The sequence below is a fragment of the Podarcis erhardii genome (genome assembly GCF_964252035.2).
Source record: "Podarcis erhardii genome assembly, chromosome: 13".
Lineage (NCBI taxonomy): Eukaryota > Metazoa > Chordata > Lepidosauria > Squamata > Lacertidae > Podarcis > Podarcis erhardii.
The window spans coordinates 53181636-53205180 of NC_138502.1; the positions used below are offsets into that span (position 1 = coordinate 53181636).

Genomic DNA, 23545 nt, shown 5'->3' on the forward strand with positions numbered 1-23545 from the left:
CACAATAATACTACAACCAGACCTAACACGGACACTGGCACCAGAGCCTGCAATAAACCCAGATGCCAACTTTGCTGCCACATACACCCGGACAACACCATTACTGGCCCCAACAACATCACACATACCATCTCGGGACTATTTAATTGCTCATCGTCTAACATTGTGTATGCCATAAAATGCCAACAGTGTCCTTCAGCTCTCTATATTGGACAAACAGGCCAGACCTTACGCCAAAGAATAAACGGACATAAATCGGACATCAGGAATCACAAGACAGAGAAACCAGTAGGAGAACATTTCAATCTCCCAGGACATTCTATACAAGATCTCAAAGTAGCTGTTTTACTACAAAGGAATTTCAGAAATAGACTGGAAAGAGAAGCTGCTTATCACCAAACTCAAAACCATGGAGAAACCTGGTCTGAACAAAGACCTTGGATTCTTATCTCATTATACATGACAAAGCCATTTTTCACCTTTTCACCCCTTGCTTTTTCCTGTAAGACCTATTGCAGTCGTTAAGAGTCGTCAACAGGCTCATCACAGCTATCTGCCAATCACCCATTCCCACCACCCTTCTGAGTAATACCCCTCCCCACCTTCTCACTATATAGAAGGGTCTGGAAACTTCTGTTTCAGTGTATCTGAAGAAGTGTGCATGCACACGAAAGCTCATACCAAGAACTGACTTAGTTGGTCTTTAAGGTGCTACTGGAAGGAATTTGTTTTGTTTTGACTATGGCAGACCAACACGGCTACCTATCTGTAACTGAATGAAGTGGCTGCGAGCGACCTGCGGATCCCTCTCCCGCGGGGGGGGGGGGGGCGGGGGGCGGGGCTGCCGAGGCCTTGGCGACACTTCCGGCCCCCCCAGGGAGGCGGGGAGAAAGGGCCTCCCGCCATCCGCCATGCGCTTCCGCGCCAAGATCTCGGAGGCCGGCTGCCTGGCGCACTTCAGCCGTGAGTGGGGGGCGGGCGGGTGCGGGGGGGGGGGCGCCGCCGCCGCTTTCCTGCGCGGCGGCCTCGGGGCTGACCTGGCTCTCCTCCCTCCCTCCCTCCCGCAGGCGCCGTGGCGACGGTGGCCAAGCTGGCCAAGGCGTGCGCGCTGCGCCTGACGGCCGAGCAGCTGGTCTTCGTGGCGGGCGCCCGAGGGGCCGCGGGGGGCGCCCGCCTGTGGTGCCAGGTCCGCCAGGTAGGCCGGGGCCGGGGCCGGGGGGGGGGCGGCGGCGGGACCCCGAAGCCGGGCGCGGGGGGGGGGCGCCCCGGTCTCACCCGCTCCCGCTCTTCCAGGGGAATGTCTTCGCCGAGTTCCAGATGGAGGGCGTGGCCGCCGGAAAAAATGAAATTTATCTCGAGGTGACGCCGGAAAACTTGTCCAGAGCCTTAAAAACGGCGCAGAATGCGAAGGCGGTGAAAATCAAGTTGACGAACAAGCGCTGCCCTTGCCTCACTGTAGCCGTAGAATTGGTGAGGGGAAATGGATGCAGAGCGGGCCCCCCCCCCTCTCTCTCTCTCTCTCTCTCTGTCTCCGGGGAAAAAGGTCGATTCCTGCCCGTGAAAAGTGAGGTCGCTAGAAGCCCCTTCAGGAGGAAAGCCTGCATTCCTCCCCCTGGGCGGCAGGTGGAGCTCCATTTGTGCCCCAGTTCCAGATCGTGGAAGCCAGGGTGGGAAGAGGTCCCAGTGCCCCCCCCCACACCCCTCCCAGGGCAGCATGCAGGGGTCAAATAGTGTTGGGGACGAAATAGTGCCCTGCAGAGCCCCATAGCATTTGTACTAGGGGACTAAAGCACACTCCTGCAATTCCGTTCTCTAGACTCACCTGCGCAGGTAGACATGAAACCACTGTAACTGTGCCTTTGAGCCCCATCTGAGCAGTTGGGTTGAGGGCACCATGATCAATGGGATCAAAAGCTGCTGAGAGTAGGAGTATCCAGGTTGATCAGTACCTCCTGCCCCCACACTCATCCCGGGGGTGAGTCAGTCCCAAAACTAGGCCTGAACTGAAGTTGATCCAGATAATCATGCTCATCCTGGAACACCTGAAGTTTCTCTGCCATAGCCCTCCCCCCCCTTTTTTTAAAGAAAGGCAGCATTCTTCCATATGTGTTTATAGGATTACAGCCTTTACTGTCGTGAATTTTGGTTATGTAACCTTTTGTTTTCTTCTCTCTAGCCTTCTTTATCCAGCACTAGCCGTGTCGTGACTCACGACATTCCTGTGGGTATTATCCCAAGAAAGCTGTGGAATGACTTCAGGGAACCAAGTGTGCCAGACTTTGATGTGAGCCCCTTTCAGTTTCCACAATATCAAAATTAAATTGTTTAAACAGTATTCCAAATACTTCCCATCTCAAAGGTATTCCACTCCAACAACAAAATTAATTTCTTTTTAGTTAAGATGATTGATTTCATTCAATCTAAAAGTCTCGTAGGCTAATAAGCACATTGTGATAATGTAAACTGAGGATGAGTTGACTTTACATAAAGTTGTTTTTCATTATTCATGTTTGAATTACAGCCATTATTCAATTGAATTACAGCCATTATTCAGCCATTATTCTACCAAGGATTGCAATTAGTGCAAAAACTTCTTTTTAGAGAGAATGTGTATTTCACCATTGGAGACCAGTGAAAATTTACAGTGTGCTTTACAGTATCTCCTGAGTCCATTCCACATTCACTCTTTCATGCACTGCTGCCCATTCATATGACTTGCAAACCTAACTAATGTACCATTCACACCCTCTTCACAATACTCAGCTTAACACTTGGCTGCCAACATACCGTACCTACCAACTGGTCCTCGCTCTAGAGTGCTGACCATTTAAAAACAACACAAACTTGGAGCAGTTGAAATATTTTCAGAGCCATAATTCTCACAGCCAAAAGCAAATGTGTTTTCACGTAATGCAATCTGAGTTTACTTCATTTTTTTTTCTTTCATTGGCTTGATTTGCACTTAATGTGAAGCAATTGTTTATTCCCCACAAGCAGTTAACAAATATACATACCACCCATACAATTCATTGCTAAAGGAGGCATCCATATTTCAGTCAAAAACTCATCTCCTCAAAAGTGTTTTAAGACCCTGATTACAGTTTTGACAACTGCAAGGACTTCAGAAATGTATCTTTCTCCAAATAAGTTACTAAACATAAAACAAAACTTTAATTATCTTATTCTAATTAGAAGAAAGGGAGAGTAAACATTCCCTTGTGAATAATGTTTTTTACAGTTATCTGAGGAAGTTCTTTGAAACAGGACCTTATTCAGAAGCCTGTGGCCAGCTGCTGAGCATTCTTCAATACAACAACAATAATTTTTGTCCTATATAGTTCATTGTAAGCCTTGCTGGAATGTTCACTTTCTGCTTATAATGATATATTGTTCATTCTATTGCAAACCTTTCTCATTATCAATCTAGTTTCTCACAGTCTTACGCCCTTCAACATTCTCGTAGTTGCTATATAGAACTGTGCCCTTGCATGTGACTATATCCCTTTTCAGTTGACACTGGGGGTCATTGCCCAGTAACAGTGTGGGGCAGGCGTGGCTCATCTGCACTTTCAAGGCAGTTGATTTGATTTTGTAGGTCAGCATTTATTTACCAGCGCTGAAGACCATGAGGAGTGTTGTGGAGAGAATGAAAAACCTCTCCAATTCTATAGTAAGTTATTATATTCTTAACGTGGGAGTAGAAGTGGGGGGAGAGAGATGCATCACTTGGAATGAGTTTTTATGCAATCATTGTAACCGCTGGGTCAAACTGGACAAGACACCATTCATACAACTGGAAATTGTGCATTTTTTCTTACTTTTTAAAATAGTAAATAGCAGGCTTGTGTGGCTAATCTAGTTTGGGACCTTGGGGGAAGCTGGAGGGCTTTAATTCTTTACCCCCACTATGGTACTGATCCAGATTGGATACCCTGTGCTGGGTATTTACTTAAGAAAATACCATCTTGCAGCTGCTAATTGTGTGAATGGTGCCTGGTCTTGGCTCTCACTTGATACTTTGCGTGTAAGACTCCCATCAAGGTTTAGTTATACAGGATTGCTCTCTGAGTACACAGCTGGTAAGCAATTGGAGCCACTGGAAATGACTAGCATATCATACCTATATGATCCCTCAACCCAGAAGTTTTCAACCTTTTTGAATCCACTGCTTCCTTGACCAACTTCTTCAGTTCCTTGTGGGATACCTGGTAAAAACTAAAACTTGACCATCATTCAAAGCACCCTAGGGCACCGTGGCACCACTTGAAAACCATTGGCCTATGCCAGTAAGTAATGTAAGGAAAAAGGATCCATGCTGCAACATTCCATCTCTTTTAGACTTTGTAAGTGATAAGTAAGCATACACAGGGCTTTTTCTTCCTAGAAAACGTGGTGTCAGAACTTGAACTTTCTTAGGGGAGCATCCACCCAAAGTTATTGTGCTTTTTAAAAGGATCACCCAGCCAAAGTTGTTAAGTTGGAACGTACCTAAGACATGCCAACTGGAAAAAAGCCCTGAGCATACACACTTTATATAGAATGCTTTACCTGGTTGCATGTCCTGCATACCTGTACAGCCTTCATTGCAAGATGGTGCCAATAATTCCCAGGCCACAGTCTGGTCCCTAAGACTATACAAATTAGTTATCCCTGCCAAACTGACCTCGTGAATGTACAATATTTTCCTCTTTTTTTGCATGTTTATGAAATGCATGTTTAACTTGTAGTTATGGAATTTTGGCTATCAAGAATTTTACCTGCTCTTGTGTCTTAACAGCAGCTTGATCTGAAATCATTAGTAGATTGTGGTGTTATCTCGGCGCTGGAAAGCTTCACTTGCCGAATCTGCAGATCAGTCTTCTGGTTAACCGCACCAGAGAAGGCTAGGCTTACTTATTTGTCCGAGTCGGTGGACACTTTTGTTCTATTGTTCACAGTACGAGAGACCATCACATGGATGATATTTTTACACACCTCCCTAATTTATATAACTGACTTTTTGATGCTTAGTGATTTGTTGATGCAGAGCTCTTAAGCAGAGTTGTCACCGTTTATAGATGTGTCTGGAGGCATATATTTAGGAATAGAACCTTAATTGTTATAAGTGCATTCTCTTGACAAACAGGTGTTGGTAGAATACATTTAGTAGTTGTGAAAAGCATATGAACTGTTTTGTTTACATTGTAGGTAATAGAAGCAAATCTAAATGGAGAAATGAACTTGAAAATAGAAACTGATCTAGTGTGTGTTACAACCCACTTTAAAGACCTTGGGAATCCTCCCTGGGGTAAGCAATTTTCTTTTCTTGTCAGATAACAGATCCTAACAAAAGTAAACAACAAAAGCTACAGTCCTGTGTACACTTATCAGGCAGTAAGGGCTTGCTTCTGAGTAACCATGCATAGGTTTGCAGTGCTCTGAAAGTAATCACCAACAATTTTTAGCCAGTTTTATAGTTGTTGTAAAATAGAGCTAGCTTGAGTCTGTCTTTAATAGTTTTCTTTCCCCACACTCAGATGTCAGTAACAAAGTGAAAGGAAGGAAATACAGATTTGCGGGTCAAATAATTGAAATAACATTGTAACTTCAAACAATGGACTAATATACATAGTTAATTATCATGAATGGGGAAAATATAGGTGTATTACGACTCGCAGGGGACCACATATACGTGCAGTGCCATGAAATAAATAAATAAATCAATTCAAACCTGGAAATGGCAGGAGAGAGCTGGAGAGCCCTTGTGGCTGGTGAGAAGACCCTCCACAGAGCCTGAAGAGGACGTCAGAGGAAGCCCAGAAGAGACCAGAGGCGTAGCAGGGCTTTGTTTGCACTGCTCAGCCTCCCTGACTAACAGCTGATGTGCACGGTAGCACAGCAACAGCAGCCACTTTCCCACATGTCCTCCAGCCTTCTGCCAGCCCCAGAGCTTCAATTCTAGTATTTTTTTGTATGGATTGAAGAGAGAGCAGCAGAGAGGGTGCTTAGAGAGCATTCCCCACTTTATGAGAATTCACTTATGTACACGGGGGCCCAGAACATAATCCCCACCTCCTCTGCAAATATAGAATTAGAGGATAGGGTGAAATAGCTATTTGTCAGTATTCTTGGGAGTTCACAAATTTTAACTGATCTTAATGATTAACCAAAAGGGTGTGGTTGCCAGGCTCTTGCTGCTCCTGCAAGGTGTTGTTCCTGATCTCATATGCTATCACAGCCAGAGCTGGGCCACCCATAAAGGGGACTAAGCCAGCTGCCTTGGGGGGTGGAATCCCAAGGGGCAGCACTCTCGCAGGTGCCCCACCCCTGCCGCCACCACCACCAGAGAAGCGAGAAGAAGTGGCAGCTTCCTGCAAGATCTCACAGAACTCTCGTTGAGTTATACTGCAAGATCTCACGACTGCCTGCTCCTCTTGTCTCCAGCCAGGGATGGGGTGCACTACCAGAGAAACAAGGAGAAGTGCTGTGATCATAGCACAATATCCTGTTCCTTTTCCCAGCTCCAGACTTGGGAATTCCTTCTAGTCTTCTTAGAATCATAGAATCATAGAGTTGGAAGAGACCACAAGGGCCATCGAGTCCAACCCCCTGCCAAGCAGGAAACGCCATCAGAGTACTCCTGACATATGGTTGTCAAGCCTCTGCTTAAAGACCTCCAAAGAAGGAGACTCCACCACACTCCTTGGCAGCAAATTCCACTGTCAAACAGCTCTCACTGTCAGGAAGTTCCTCCTAATGTTTAGGTGGAATCTTTTTTCTTGTAGTTTGGAACCATTGCTCCGTGTCCGCTTCTCTGGAGCAGCAGAAAACAACCTTTCTCCCTCCTCTATGTGACATCCTTTTATATATTGGAACATGGCTATCATATCACCCCTTAACCTCCTCTTCTCCAGGCTAAACATGCCCAGCTCCCTTAGCCGTTCCTCATAAGGCATCGTTTCCAGGCCTTTGACCATTTTGGTTGCCCTCCTCTGGACCCGTTCCAGTTTGTCAGTGTCCTTCTTGAACTGTGGTGCCCAGAACTGGACACAGTACTCCAGGTGGGGTCTGACCAGAGCAGAATACAGCGGTACTATTACTTCCCTTGATCTAGATGCTATACTCCTATTGATGCAGCCCAGAATTGCATTGGCTTTTTTAGCTGCCGCGTCACACTGTTGGCTCATGTCAAGTTTGTGGTTAACCAAGACTCCTAGATCCTTTTCACATGTACTGCTCTCAAGCCAGGTGTCACCCATCTTGTATTTGTGCCTCTCATTTTTTTTGCCCAAGTGCAATACTTTACATTTCTCCCTGTTAAAATTCATCTTGTTTGTTTTGGCCCAGTTCTCTAATCTGTCAAGGTCGTTTTGAAGTGTGATCCTGTCCTCTGGGGTGTTAGCCACACACACCCCCCAGTTTGGTGTCATCTGCAATTTCATCAGGATGCCCTTGAGTCCATCATCCAAGTTGTTGATAAAGATGTTGAATAAGACCGGGCCCAAGACAGAACCCTGTGGCACCCCACTAGTCACTCTTCTCCAGGATGAAGAGGAACCATTGATGAGCACCCTTTGGGTTCGGTCAGTCAGCCAGTTACAAATCCACTGAGTGGTAGCATAGTCAAGTCCGCATTTTACCAGCTTCTTTACAAGAATATCATGGGGCACCTTGTCAAATGCCTTGCTGAAATCAAGGTAGGCTACATCCACTGCGTTCCCTTCATCTACCAGGCTTGTAATTCTGTCAAAAAACGAGATCAGGTTAGTCTGACATGACTTATTTTTCAGAAATCCATGCTGACTATTGGTGATCACAGTATTCCTTTCTAGGTGCTCACAGACTGTTTGCTTAATGATCTGCTCCAGAATCTTCCCTGGTATTGATGTCAGACTGACTGGGCGGTAATTATTTGGGTCCTCTCTTTTCCCCTTTTTGAAAATAGGGACAACATTTGCCCTCCTCCAGTCTGCCGGGACTTCGCCTGTTCCCAGGAATTCTCAAAGATGAGTGCCAGTGGTTCTGAGATCACATCTGCCAGTTCTTTTAATACTCTTGGATGCAGTTCATCTGGCCCTGGAGACTTGAATACATCTAAACTAGCCAAGTATTCTTGTACTATCTCCTTAGTTATTCTGGGCTGTGTTTCCTCTGCTGAATCATTTGCTCCAAATTCTTCAGGTCGGGCATTGTTTTCTTTATCGGAGAAGACTGAGGCAAAGAAGGCATTGAGGAGTTCAGCCCTTTCTGTATCCCCTGTTTGCATTTCACCATCTTCTCCTCTGAGCGACCCCTCAGTTTCTGCAGCTTGAACTGTATAGAGAGAGGTGGAGACTGTCACTGCAGTTGCACAGTCCTTTGAAGGGCCTCAGAAGTCGGGTGCAGTTGCCGAAACAGTTTGCACCTCTTCCACAGATCCAATATGGACACAAAGATGGTTGTTTGTAGCGCAGAAGGAAAATATCCTGCTGATCTCCATTGCGGCAAGGGAGGGTTGGGCTTAGTTTGATTTGCTGGTGCCCTTTTAAGGCACAGTACTAGAGTTCCTTTTGTTGCATCTGTGAAGAAGATTGGGGCTTCTCAGTTTGCTCCTGTGCTTCGGAGATACTCGGAGCACATTGAAGGTACATAATTGAAGCCAGTTTCCTTCCCATCCTTGCAGCTGGGGCAGGGATTGCTCTCCATAGTTGTGATGGGTTTCTGAAGTTCTGTGCAACTTGCAGAGATAATCTCCACAGACAGATACCACAGCTCCAAGGTTGGGATGGTGGCTAGGATTCGTTAGGTGTGACAGAAGATGGTTGCGCACACTTCATGATAAACATGATGACTAAAACTGGGGGCTCCTGGTGGTCCTGCTTATTACCTGATGCACTCTGAAAAGTCATTTTGGTAACACACTTTAATCTTCTCCTTTTCCTGAATGTATTGCAATGATGACCAGTACACACAGGAGCCTATGAACAGAGACATACCATGGGGTTGGTGAAACTGGTCCCCACTGCCCAGGCCCAGGGGGTGCAAAAATCACCCCAGATTACTCCAGAGAGTTGTGTGGGGTGAGAGACACAAGAGGCAGATTGTATGGATAACAAATGCCTCAGAAGAAGTTGAGATGGGTGATGACTGGGCAGCTGGTGTCTCTGCTGCCGTCTTCGCTTCCACTACCGATGGAGGCTTTTAACTTCTCCCAACCTTCATGTGCCCACACAGCCCTCAAAGTCCCCACTTTTCAGGGGCCTGCCTGCCTGCCTCCCTGCTTGCTGCTCTTGTGTGGTACTTGCTCAGCTGGTGGCTGTTGTGATGAAGTGATTTTTTCTGGGGTGGGGGGGGGTGCCAATACAGCACCTCTGCCTATGAACAAATCTCTGTGCGTACAGAAGCCTCTGGCTGGATGCAGTACAGGGTCTGAATATTACTGTAGTCGGTGTCAGTGAGCCCCATTCCAACACGTTCATCATCAGTGCCTGCCACTGCTAGTTCCTTCCTCTCTTCCTTCAGCCACTTCTGGCAGCTTTGGTAGCTCCTACAGCTAACCAGAGACTTGCTTTCATGCAGGCATCCGTGTGAACTGGCTCTGGGTCCACCCCTCCCCAGTGGCTGAGATTGGAGCTGTGATCTGGTCTCACGTGGTACTTACTTTTTTATTTATTGAATTTATATGCTCCCCTATACCTGGAGGTCTCAAGGCAGTTCACAGAAAAGATCACAATATATAAAAACAAAATAAGAATAATAACCCAATAACACCCCCCCCAAAAAAAAGAGCCACTGCCCTGCTGACAAGTTAGCTACTAGCCTTGGTTTGTTCTCTCTGAAATGGAAGTATGAGGTGGTTGTCACAATGAGGAATAGAACATAGTACATACTGGCTGCTTGATCATGTTCATATGTACAGTGGTACCTCTAGTTACGAACTTAATTCATTCCCGAGGTCCATTCTCTTAACTAGAGGCATGCTTTCACTAATGGGGCCTCTTGCTGCCGCTGCGCTGCCAGCACACAATTTCCGTTTTTATCCTGGGGCAAAGTTCTCAACTCGAGGTAACTTCCAGATTAGCGGAGTTTGTAACCTGAAGTGTTTGTAACCTGAGACGCTTGTAACTCGAGGTACCACTGTACTTGGAAGTAAAATGCACAGATTACAGCCTTAAACTGTTAATGGAAATTATGTACAACCCTTTAAAAAACTTGTTCTAGTTAATAAAAGTTTCTATTTTTTGTGAATTTCTGTAGGCTCCCAAAAGTCGAGTCAAGAGAGAGATCTCGAGACCATGGCCGAGGCCCGCATTGACATTAAGAGACTTCTCCAGTTACTTGCAGGGCAGCAAGTGAATCCCACAAAAGCACTATGTAGTAAGTGACCCTTTTGGTCTGTTGTTTGAACAAGTCATTTGCCACTCTATGAAGAAGACGGTCACGTCTTTGGAAGGGATTGCCATAGCCTTCCTGTAAAAGCAAATTTCAACATTTCCACACACCACTGTATTTGGACAGCATTCTTAGGGCCAAACCGGACACCATGGGGGGATTGTTGCTGTTATTGATAGTAATTTTTTCTTATCTTTATTTTAGATGTTATGATTTATGTGGAAATTTGGTTGTGTATATTTTGATATTTCTTTATTGTTTATGACTACTTTCGTTATATTTGTAATTTGGTTCTGTTTCCCCCCCCCCACACACACACACCATGTTGTAAGCCAACTTGAGCATGGTTTTAACGGTAGAAAGGTGGCATACGAATAAAATTATATATGTATGTATGAATCATGTTTATGTACCGTATTTTTTGCCCTATAGGACGCACTTTTTCCCCTCCAAAAATGAAGGGGAAATGTGTGTGCGTCCTATGGGGCGAATGCAGGCTTTCGCTGAAGCCTGGAGAGCGAGGGGGGTTGGTGCGCACCGACCCCTCTCACTCTCCAGGCTTCAGGAAGCTATCCGCAAGCCGTGGGAGAGCTGCGCGACTTCGCACAGCTCTCCCATGGCTAGCGGACAGCTTGCCTGCACCCAGAAGCTTGGGGCGCACTAAGCTCAGCACGCCCCAGGCTTCGGGCTTCGCGCAGCTCTCCCATGGCTTGCGGATAGCAGCCTGTTCTGGGGGCTGGGGTCGGGGGAAGTTCGGGCTTCCCCCACCCCACCCCCGCACCTGGGGGGGGAATATTCTTTATTTCCCCCCCAAAAAACTAGGTGCGCCCTATGGGCCGGTGCGCCCTATGGGGCGAAAAATACGGTAACTCACCTCAGCCCTCCCTTGCCCAGCTCCACCAGGGCATATGCATCTGTAGGCAGAGTCAGGTCTGCTGTCAAGTGGCTGTTGTTGAAAGTGCCTTTTGTTTAGGAGGGAGGACCTGACGCAGCTTTTCTTTTTGTTGTCTTTCTCCTGGTTGGGAAAAACAGTTTTAAAAAAGTTTTGGAGGTTGATGGTAGCCATGTTCAAAATATTCCAGACCTCCTGCAGCTTGGCCTCTGCATCTGTTTGGCCTTCAAAACTGGAGAATGTTGGCTATTGTTGAACGTGATATTTTGGGCCCTCTGTCATCCTTTGAAGTTTAAAATATGGACTTGTGTTTTGCAGATATTGCAAGCAAAAGGATTGTTCACTTCATCTTGATCCACGAAGATGTTTCTCTTCAATATTTCATTCCAGCCCTTGTATGAATTGAACAGGTGTTCCAGCTCACCTGTTTTCAATGCTGCAGTGTCTTCTCAAAGGCGCTGAACCAGGCACAGGAAGATGGGGTGGGGGACATGAGTGCTTGCTATGCTTGTTTAAACCCCTTTTGTAATCAGATTCTGTGCAGAGAACTGTATATTTAATACCTTATATTTGGTAAATAGAAGAAGTAAAAAAAAATCTGTTTGACTGGGCTATATATTTTATTAAAGAAACAGTCCATTAGATCTTTAGTTATTCTGGTTCTCCATGCAGCAAAAGAACTGTTGGTTTTTTCTTTAAAAAAATCTTGTTTCCAGTTCCATATATTCTACGCCTCCTGTCCATTCCATCATCCATTACTGCATATAGGTCACTTCAGTCATATTAAAATTCTCCAGTACCCTCAGAGCTTCCATTTAGGCAACAGATTAATCCCTGTTAGGATTCTGACTTCCAAGTAGCTATGGACCTCTAGGGTCAGGGCACACACATCAGAAACTTTAACTGGGCTATATATATATATTTTGGCAATAATGTTTATCATTAAGAGGATCATCTTTTCTAAGCAATAAATGAAGTTTACTAATTTATAGGTATGTAAAGTAATTCTAAAAATGTATCATACTGTTAGAGGTTTGTAGGCGCTAGAATTTAATTCAGGCTTGGGCATCAAAAGCTTATTAAGGTAGGCTAGTCTCTGATGTGAGGTAAAAGCTAGACCCATTTCTGTATTTGAGCTCTGTGTTAGATTCTTTTAATTCTCTGAAATTAAAGGTGTGAAAGAACTAATTTAGCTAGACCAGGGGTAGGCAACCTAAGGCCTGGGGGCCGGATGCGGCCCAATCGCCTTCTCAATCCGGCCCGCAGACGGTCCGGGAATCAGCATGTTTTTACATGAGTAGAATGTGTCCTTTTATTTAAAATGCATCTCTGGGTTATTTGTGGGGCATAGAAATTTGTTCCCCCCCCCCAATATAGTCCACCCCCCAACAAGGTCTGAGGGATGGTGGACTGGCCCATGGCTAAAAAAGGTTGCTGACCCCTGAGCTAGACAAACCTCCTAAATTGTGTCCTAGACACCTTGCTAATCCATTGGATTTCATTGCTGGCATCCAGCTGTCTTAGGAAACAATGGAGGAGAGTGTTTTGGGGCTGAAATCAAATGGTTGAAAGGTTGCAGCGCCTGCTGTGGCTGTAGAGAGCAATATGGGAGAGACATGCTTTGTTGCAGCTGGGGCAGATGAAGGCATCCGGTTGCACTGATTCAGATGCACCAGGGCGTTTGTTTTCTCTGCTCCGCTCAATAGTCATTCCTCCTCTGGTTACTGCTATGAATGCATGAGCTGAGTGGCTGTCTCTAGGCATGGCAGGGTTGGAGCAAGACAGGCACTCGGAGGCAACAGGATTTATCTCTCTTAGAACACACTGGTTCCCAGGATTCCTGGCTCATCCTGTATGGAGCTGTTATCCAAGATGTCTGTCTTGTGACAGATTCAGGCTGGCCAGAATAAATTTAGCCTTTTGAAGCATAGATGTCATCAGAAACCCATCAGCCTTTACTGTAAGTTTAAAAGGGAACTCCCACCAATATTGTGTTTTCACCTTTCAAAGTACTTATGTAATAGGTTTGGACTGTCTCTATATTTTTAACATTTCTGGGAAGATTACCTGAAAATTTGGAGTGCTGCATGTTGATATTAGACAATTCTAAAATTTCACAAGGCATCGTGTGTTGCCCTCTTTAATGCAATATTTTTTGAAACGTGATGAAATTCCTAGAGGGCCCACCATTTTATCTGCAGGGCCCTGGCACTCTTTGTTCCATTTCAACAACTTGTGGGGCAAGCATGCACTCGAGATCTATGTCTTTAAACCACAAGGAAGCTGCAGAATTCAAACACTCCCACCCTCTTCCTGTTCTCATATCTGCAGCAGTAAAAGGGGAAAGGAAAAGAAGGACCAGGCTTGTTTGTATTTGTAATCCTCTTTCCTTTCAGGCATAGGAACCGTAACTTTAGGAACTCTTCTCATTTATACTTACACTTGCTAAGATTCAGTGCCACCAATCAGCCATGGAAATAACAATTTTTTTAAAATGAAAAATTGGCACTGACAGGAATCCAATGTCTCTCTCAAGGCATGAATAAATCATGCAGCCACCCTCCTTCCCTTGGAGTAGAGAATGGCGTCAGAAGGCAGAACATACATTTCACTAAACCGCTGCACAGCCTCAACTTTATGTGATGTGGCAGGCACAGCGGGGGGCGTCCCTAAGCGGAATGAATTACAAGGCAATGCAAGTGTGCTTTGTCTGTGCCTGGAGAAACAATATTTTGGTTAGCACTCCGTGAATGGCTGGACCATGTTTTCTCCTGTACTTAAAAGCTTTGGGAGTTGATGCAAACTGTTATGTTGCCATAGGTGGGCCCTGGAATAACATCCTTCTCTTTTTCTGGCAGAATGTGTGTCTGTCTGTCTGTCTGTCTGTCTGTCTGTGTGGGTCCATGCTGTTTGTTCTGTGTCTCCAGAAGGCTTTGCAAACTGCAGCGTCAAGTGGAAGTGGAAAAGCAGGATGTTTTCTTTGCAGGAAGGTCCCCTGTGCAGTTCGTCTGTCATCAGCATTTGACTTTCAAAACAGGAGTTGCCTGGTGTGAAGCAGGCAGGGGAAAGTCCAGATGCCACCACCGAAATCATCTTCCCCTGTGTCAGTTCTCAACTGACAAAGCAGAATGAAAAGAACACAAGGCTTTTCCCACCCATCAAGGCCTTTTAAACCTTTCCTCCTCTGCTGAAACTCTAGTAGTGGTGTTAGAAAGAAAGTTCTTGACTTGGTCAGTAGGTGTTGGGCAATTTGTTCAGACATTTTGAAATGAATGTCAAAATTAGGGATTTGTCCTTGTCTGAATGGGCCTCCCACTAAATTAAACAGCAAAAAAAGGGGTGGGGGGTGGGGAGAAAGTTCCAAGCTGCAGTTTGGGATGGGGATCCACCCCTTGTACATGTACGCAAATCACTTTCTTGCTCAGCAAGTGGATTACAAATGCTGCTGTTGTTTTCTCCAGATAAAGTTATTTCCGATTTTGAAGTAAAGCTGCAATCATAGGCACTTATTTGAAAGCAAGTTCCACTAAATTTAGTTCCGTGTGATTTGCTTTCAACTAAGTGTGCCTTGAACGACAGTGTTACTTCCAAATCAGAAATCATGTTGCCCAGAGGAAACCATGGCTGCAATTATCATTAATAATTTTTTATACCGCCCTTCATCTGATGATCACAGGGTAGTTTACAGAATAAAGACAAAGGCATCCAGTTGCCTTAGATGATTTGAGGCAACGCATCACGGGGGGGCGGGGGGGGCAGGGATGGCTGCCTGGCCGGGGCCCGGATCCCCCTACTGGGCAGGGCGCTTCCTCCCGGAGCTGCCTGCCTGCGCGGCACAAGCCCCGCCCGCCCGCCCGCCGGCAGCAGCGGAAAGACAACCGGAGCCGCGGGGCGCGCTTTCTCCCGGCGGGCGGGCGGGCGCTGCTCCGGGGGCGCCTGGCAGGGACGCGGCGAGGGCGAGGCGAGCAGGTAAGCCGGCGCTGCTCGGGGCGCCGCAGGACGCGCGCTGCCTCCCTTCCTTCCTTCCTCCCTTCCTTCCTTCCTGCAAGGAAATCTCAGCCGACCTCGCTCTGCTCTCCCCCATTAAGTTTGTTGTCGGTTTGCTTCTGGCAGTTGCTTCCCCGTGCGGGGCGAATTCAAGAAATGCGCGGCGGGATTCTGGAATGGGAAAGGCTTTTGTGGGGCACGTGTGCTCTTTGCTCGTGCGAGCGGATAGCCTACACGTACACTTCGATTCTGCTCCCTTCTAATCTCTTTCGTGAGATGCAGATGGCTGAAATAGGTTTTGGAAAATAGAACCAGCAGTATATACTGCCTTACCAAGCGCGGGCTTCCTTGATTCGGACCGGTTTGCCTGCCGAACGTTCTAGGGAAGCAGGTTGGGTGTGACTTGGGCACATCCTGCTGGCGCTGCTGGTCCCATCAGGAACTGTTGAGCTAGACCTGGGAGCTGCCAGCGAGGGGCCACGGAGGATGCAGGTGGAAATCTTTGCAGAGCTCTGAGCTCCATTCCGTGTGGCACACACTCCAGCAGCCCCTGGGTGTCCCTTAAGGAGGAAGAGGTGCAAAAACTTCTGGGCCAGCCTTTGCCTTTGCCCGTCCGCTCCGTTCCTTGTCCTGGGGAGTCCGGCTCCCACTTTCTCGCTCTCTAGGGTGCCTAGCAGCACACCATGGGGAGCCCCACTCTTTGACCACTGCCGGGCTTTGGAGACGGCCCACCAGCTAAAGGCAGCGAGTGGTGGATGCCACTGGGCTGTTTCCATAGACTGTACTGGTTCCAAGGCACATGTAGACATCATTCCCGTGTGCGGTTTGGGACACTGATGATGGCCCTGAGCACCCTAAGCCCAAACCCTATTTGGCCGTGAGATCGAGGCTCCATGTCTCAAAAGGAAGTGGAGGATTTAATCCTTGAGGAATGCGATGGATTGGCTGTGGATGGCTTTGCCTCTGGAGACAAGGCTCCTCAGAGAAGCTGCTTGTGACTGTCGGATGTCTCTGGAAGACCTTTCTATACCTACAGGCCTTTACAGCTGATCGGCCAGTAATGCTAATGATTATCTATAGTGCTTTATGTGCTATAGTGGCACATCACCTTGATGTTTACGGGGTGTATGAGGTGTAAGGAGAGGGAGAGACCTCTAGTGGGAGACACCTTTGGTCCCCACCCTGAACTCAGCTCTCACCTGTGGCTCTAAGAAGCCGTCAGCATGTGACAGTGGCCACACATGGGAAAGCTAGTTAGTGCTCCTCTGTGTGCAATGGATGGAGCAAGGTTTCTTTGCTCTTCAGAAAACAGTGTGTCCATTTTGGGGGGAAACCCCTCAACCAACAGGTTTGTTTTAATAATTGGATGCTCTGTTTCTAAATTTCAAACTTTCATTTGCTTGTGTCTTGCTACATTTCACAAACTGACGGACGGGGATGCTGTTCCCGCCCCCCTCCAATACTAGTACAGTCGTACCTTGGTTCTCGAATGCCTTGTGACTTGAACATTTTGGCTCCCAAACACCGCAAACCCGGAAGTGAGTGTTCCTGTTTGCAAATGTTCTTTGGAAGCTGATCGTCCGATGCAGCTTCTGACTGAGTGCAAGAAGCTCCTGCAGCCATTCCGAAGCTGCACCTTGGTTTTCAAAAGTTTTCGGGAGTCGAAAGGACTTCTGGAACAGATTCCGTCCGAGAACCAAGGTATGACTGTAAGCCCATCTTTCATGCATTGTTGAGGAAATATTTGGACCCTTTTAGTAGTTGTGTCTTTTCTTTGCTTCCCTGGGTTTTTCTCTTCAGCAAAGCTTGTCTTTGATGTTGTGCCAGAGGCCAGGTCATCTTTACCACCATTCTGGTTGCATTTTCTTACCAAAAAGGCTTCCATGACATCAGAAAGGATTCAGCTGTCCCTCCTCATCTGCATCTCCACTTGCTTCCTGTTCCTTCTGCCGCCTCCTTTCTTTCTCCATCATTCTTTTCTTTCCTTCTCTTATTTTTGTCCTCATGTCACCTGTCTTGGTCTTGCCTTTGTTTCTCTCTCTTCTCTCTCACCTTCTGCCTTTTTGCCTCTTTCCGGCACTCTCTCAGACTTGCCGCCTTCTTTCACAGCCCTCCAAAGACCAGCAGTCTCCCTGTTGCTGTTTCCTCTCTGCCAACATCTTCTCCCACGTTTCAGTTCTTTCTTTTTCTCACCACCTTATAATTCCTTTCATCTGTTCTTGTTGCCTTTCCTATGAGCATTCAGTTATCCCATCCATGTTGAGCAGCTACAATTCCCTCTCCACAGCTACCCCCCCCCCCCAGTGCTGTCTGAAGTGAGCGTTTGGCCTGAAAAGATATCCTGAAATGGGCACAGGGAGGAGGAATTAGGAACTTTGCCACTGCAAGGAGGGAGATTTTTGCTTAACCCAGCTTTATCTCAGGTTACAGGCAGTGGGGTGAGGATGCTGTAGGCATTGCTAGAAGAAGCTGGGCCAGAAATACCTACTGTATTGCAAAGGCTCACTTCCGGCCCTTCTCCTGCCACACTGCAGCACTGGTCGAAATAAGGAACCTTTATGGCATTAGTCCTAAGGCCAGTGCTCCCTTGGTGGGTGGTGGGATTACCTAGGGGGCTACGATGCAAGGGGGTGGAGGGGCACAGAAGATATAAACAACTTTGAAAACCTAGCATCACTGGATCAAGGTCATCTTGTTGAATTAATTAAACTAAATAGTTTTAATTGGATTTTGAATAAATGTGCAATGAATTATGACTGAATGTTATTGTTTCTTTAATGGGTTGTGCAAACTGCTATTCTGAATAAAAGTGGTCTTTATAGGGTAGGGCACTGGGGATGCATTTATGGAACCAAGGGGGTGCCCCTCCAAAAAAAGTTTGGAACCACCACCTTAGACCATAGCACAGAGTGTGATAACAGCATTTCAACCAGGTAACAGAATTTACATAAACTTACATTTAAAAATCACTACTCGCTCACTATTCAAAATTCATGATAAAGCATAAAGCATACTCTTAAAACAACACACATTATTTATTTAATACAAAACATCATAAGCTTATATCAAGGTTCATTTCTCTTGCTTGCAAAACTTCAGGGCAGTTTGCAGCCATTGCGCCCGCATCCTTTTCCCTTGGCATGGCAGCCTTTTCTGCAAAGGAAGCTACCCTTTGTGCCACATAATGAGGAAAACCCAGTTTCTTTTTAGCAGCCCAGCATTTCATTTTCCTGAAACATGGGTCTAAATATCAATTTCTGATGTCAGTGTATAATCAACATTCAAAATAGAATGTGCCAAATCCTCACTTGAGGAAATGTGGCAAAATGAGTGCCTCATTAGAAGAACATGTCACAGCCCAAACATTGTGTCTTGGTGTGTGATGCTCCTCTGGTCTGGTCAGCCTTAAATGGAATCTAATACACATTTGGAACTACAGTGATACCTTGGGTTAATTTGTTCCGGAGGTCTGTTCTTAACCTGAAGCACCACTTTAGCTAATGCGGCCTCCTGCTGCTGCTGCGCTACCGGAACACAATTTCTGTTCTCATCCTGAAACAAAGTTCTTAACCCGAGGTAATATTTCTGGGTTAGCAGAGTCTGTAACCTGAAGCATATGTAACCCGAGGTACCACTGTATGTCCCTTGTGATTTTGCTCTTAAAGCGATATTATTGTCATGAGTTTGTGGGGTGCCTGGGATCCCCTTCCAATTCCTGGGCGCCAGACACTGGATTTAGTATGTTAAAGTGCAAGCAAGCCTAGTGATGGGTCCTTAACTGGAACAAAGGGAGTGGCTCTCTGCCAGAGGGCAAATGAGAGGCGACCCACTTTCAGCTCAGTTCAAAAGACAGAGTGTAGAGAGTTGGAAGGAGAGCAGTTCCTTTAGGACTGCAGCTGGGGGTGATGTGGGCTGGAGGAAAAGTCCTAGCCACCCTGACATGTGGAGAAGCGGGACCCTCTTGGAGTCTGAGGCTGGAAGCCCCTCCATCCCAGGCTCAGGTAGTATATATGTGGAAAGACACCACAATCTCCGCTTGGCCTCATTGTCCAAAGGGAAACACAGAACCTGGGTAAACACAACTGGCGCCCCTGGAACCTTAGACTGCTCAGAGGGGCAGCGCCTAACAGTATTAAGCAAATAAGATTTCCCGCTTTATGAAGGGGAGCATTCACTTCTTTAAAACAGGTGTTTTTTCTAGTGTTCAGCTGCAGTTCTGAGGCCGTTTGGCTCTCTCCTTGACACAGAGCATTTGCTTTTCAAAAGGGGCAGAAGCAAATGCTTGTAGTGCGAGGGTTGGAGGGAAGACACAGAAAATAACGCAATATTTGGTATTCTTAATCAAACAACCGGTGATATAACAGAGGGAGGCAGCGTTGTGCCACATGTGAAATGCAGCCTTCCACTGGTCTTCATTTCTGGGGCTTAGTGGCATGTTATGCTAGAAGAAAACCAACTACTATAGTGTGACATTATCTGCTTGCGTTGAGCAAATGGATTTAATTGCACAGGCAGCAACTGCTTACTAATTGTACCTTTTTGGGGGTGTAACACTGATATAAGAAAATATATAGGTTATCTTGACCATGATTGCTGCTGCCAGGATTCAATTTGGAGTTTAGTTTTGAGTGCAGTTTGGTGGTTAATATAATAATAATAATAATAATAATAATAATAATAATAATAATAATTTATTTATACCCCACCCTCCCCAGCCAAGGCCGGGCTCAGAGCGGCTTACAAGCAATAATAAAAACAAGATGAATGATTACAACTTAAAAACTTAAAAAATAAAATACAACATTAAAATAATGGAACATTAAAATATTAAAATGTAGCCTCATCGCAGGAGGAGAAGGAAAAGAAAAATCTTAAAAATCTTAAACTGCATATTGTCACAACAAGCAGGCTGGAACCCATAGGTGAGACTAAGCACAGTACACAACAAGGTATTTAGTAATCTTGTGAGAGTTTTCCAATATCCATTATTTAAAGTTCACCAATAAATATTTTGGCTTTTGTTTCAACTCCAATCCCTGGGAATAAATACTCTCTCAACAGTGAGATCATCAAACTCCCTGTCAATTAAACATGCAGAGCTCTTTCTCCCCCCCCCACCCCATTTCGCGCAAAGAGCACATATTTAGCTACACAGAAACAAATATTTCCTAATAAGTTTTTCCAGATGAATGAACAGTTACAAAAGGCTGCCTCCGAATGTAGCACAAAACATAAATAAATCACAAGATAACCTCTGCAATATAATTACAGGCTATTTTCCATCGTTAGCAGGGAGTCATTTGGTTCTTTGTACTCTGTCTGAAGATATCTGAGGTTTTCTTGTTTGCTCTAGTTGCTTGTTAGACAAGCTAAGGTCAAACTCAGTCCCACACCCCTTGTGTACTTACGTGCACAGAAGCAGACATAACCAGAAAAGTTAAAGGCACAACAATTATATTTCACTTCCCATGCATAGTATCTTTCTGGATTGCACCACTCTGGGGGGTGGTGACAAGGTGGGTCCCCCTTACTTGGAAGATGTGGGGCATGCCAGCTGAGAGTTTGCCATTTTGTGCAAATGGCTGGGGACAAAAGCTACTTCAGCCGGTACTCCACAACCTCAGGAAGTCAGACAAAAGATAAGGACATTGTCTATGCCCATTGTCTATGAGTGGGTTTCAGGTGGCTAAAAAGTCAAAATGTTGCCTTTCTTTCTGACAATTGTGCATTGAGCATGTTTTTCTACAAGCACCATATGCAAATGCCTCTGGAGCTGTTGCTCAAAAATTAAGTTGACCGTCGGCTTCCAGGTTTTTGCAATTTCTGGTTCAGCATCTAGTATCAGAGACCCCTGCCTGCTCCTCAAAGTCTTTGTTTGACCTTTGGAGTGTCTGGTTTGTCCTTTGGATTCTCCGTGCTTGAGACCAAGTCAGGGCCACACATGATGTTCCACCCTTGCTCCACAGCAACCAAGGATAAGTACATAGAACTCCATTTGTCCTCTGTTACCCCCCAACTCTCCATTTCTCTCTTGTCAGGGGGCTTATCAACCATAGTTAGCAGTTATGCCCATTGTGAAGCTATTGTTGGCGTCCATCTCAAGCAACAGTGGAGTTGCTTGAAGGGATGAAGTCCAAGCCCTGCATTAGCAGCATCAGAGAGACCTTCCTGGGGCGCAAGCCTGTGTACAGAGGTCCTGGGCAGCCCAAACACAAGACCCGCTCTCAGCCACGCTATTGTGGTCCAAAGAAAGCAGAGCCAGACGTTTGGCACCAGCTTGGCTGCAGGAGTTGCTATAAGGAGGCGGACAAGGCGCCACCCAACTGTCTTAGAGTCTCCACCCTGGATTTGTGGAGGGTTTCCTCCTGAGCCTTTTCTTCTCCTGAAGATATCCTGCCAGGTGGTGAAGGTTTAGGATCAGAGTTTTCCTTCTCCTAGATGGGCTCCTTTCCCAGGCAGACGAGCCCCATCTGCCCCTCACTTCCCTCTATGGCATGGGCAGAAACCGCTTTCTTGACCGTTGGACTCACCCACTCTTGGTCTCATCTGCTTAATCCAGCAGAGCCTGTCTTCGCATGCAGGGAAGTCCCTAACTCCCCAAGGCTTTGAGACCCCTTGGCTACCCTCCCCTGGTTTAGCTGGCAGTCAAAGCTGTTTCCTGGGATTGTGGCCACTGCTGCATGCTGACAGCTTCTAGGAGCCACAGGTAACCTGGTTACAGTTTATTTATATACTGCTCCTTGACCCAAAGGCTGCCAAAGTGGTAAATGACATAATCAAGCAAAAATTACAATATTTTATAATAAAATGTGATAAATCAATCAGTAAGTAAAGTAATGTAAGACCAAAATCACAACACAGGTCAAACAAAAACCTCACTGAGCTCTCAACAGCCCTCTCTTTCTCACACCTAGGGATTAAAAGTATACCAAGGCAATAAGACATGGTTTTAAAATGGGAAGAATTAAGGCTGACAAAATTGAGTGAGATGTTGAAAATGTGGTCTGAGTGGATCAAGGTGGTGTTCAGCATGTATCAAAATTTCCTTCTTTAAATATGTTGTCCTGCTTTGGAGTCTTCATTAAGATGCTCATTGAAGCCGTCTGTTACCTGCAGTCCTCACTGTTCAGTTGGAGAGCACGTGCTGTTGATACAGTACATGCATTATGTATAGGCACAAGAAGATTTCCCCTGTCTTTCATTTTATAGGTTCATTCTGCTGTGTCATCTATTTCTCCTGAAAGCTGGTTTAACTGGGCTGATTTCTAAAATTAATTCTGGAATCTGAGCCTATGAGGTATTCAGTTCTTCCTGCTTCCCCAAGGCCATCTCTCTCTTGGAAGTTTTTCAGTTCAGGAGGCCTTCAACCACAGTCTTTCAGAGAGCAAATGGGCAGTGTGAGGGTCAAGCTCATCCCATAAGCTGAGATGCAGATGGGCAAACTGAGCCATCTGGCCAAAATGTGGCAGTGACTCCTCTAGCGTCAGCCATGTCTTGAAGCAGCTGTACATACTGGGCTGCACCTGCACCTTACTCCCAGACAAACCTCCCCTGAGCAGCTGTTGGGTGAACAATGAGAGTGGGAAGACAGGTGAACTTTGTTCAGTTGATCTTGGCTCAAACATTAAAGCTCTTTAAGCCTTCACTTTTTCTTAAATGCGCTTTGAACTTTGTTATGGGTTGAACTGTTCCTTTATGCTCGTTTAAAAGGTAACACTCTCAGGAAATGTTCTCTTGCAAAATGCATAGATGGCAGCCTGGATCAGAACAGCAAAGCAGGAAGACTCCTGAATCCCAGCTGTAGAAGCTTGGCTGAATAAGGCCGTGGCTGGGGGTGGCTGGGCCTCGTTGCACATCCACCCTAGTCTGGCCTGGCCAGCACAGCCAATGGTCAGGGATGATGGGAGTTGTGATTCAGGATCCAGGAACATCTAGAGGGCCTGACCCACTCGTGGCCCCGCTTTCTTTGAAGGTGCCCCATTTCGCATGGCCTCTGGATGTGGGCCACGGAAGCAGCTCCTGGGTGGCCACAGGGTAACCTCCATTGGCATAGATAAATGGTTCACAGGGTACCATTGCAAAGATTGTGGTGTCTGAGGTTTAGGCTTCTTAAAATGTGAGACATGCTGATTGGAAGGCAGAATCCCATGTGTTGTTATCTGCTTAAGAAGACGGATTAGTATTTTGTGTTACCTAATTAACAGATGCTTGTTTAGATTATAATGGTTCTTTACAACTTTACAACTTTTCAAAAAATGTGATGATGTGCTGATTCTTATTTGTAACAAGGTGTTATTATTCCTATTGTTATATTTG

The 23545-nt window shown here is 46.0% G+C and overlaps 2 protein-coding genes across 3 annotated transcripts in view; one reads left to right on the plus strand and one right to left on the minus strand.

Annotated features, from left to right (window-relative positions):
* The window catches only part of UPP1 (uridine phosphorylase 1), a 122133-nt gene that overhangs the window by 56329 nt on the left and 42259 nt on the right, over window positions 1-23545 (minus strand). The gene's annotated exons all lie outside the window — the stretch shown is intronic.
* HUS1 (HUS1 checkpoint clamp component) lies at window positions 883-11848 on the plus strand. Of its 2 annotated transcripts, XM_081835562.1 has the most exons (8): window positions 883-963; window positions 1068-1195; window positions 1294-1470; window positions 2177-2284; window positions 3596-3670; window positions 5188-5287; window positions 10216-10335; window positions 11561-11848. In XM_081835562.1, the coding sequence occupies exons 1-8, from the start codon at window positions 912-914 to the stop codon at window positions 11641-11643; spliced, it is 843 nt and encodes a 280-aa protein (XP_081691688.1). In that variant the 5' UTR covers window positions 883-911; the 3' UTR covers window positions 11644-11848. The 2 variants fall into 2 exon arrangements, with proteins under 2 accessions (XP_081691688.1, XP_081691689.1); XM_081835563.1 differs by lacking the exon at window positions 3596-3670.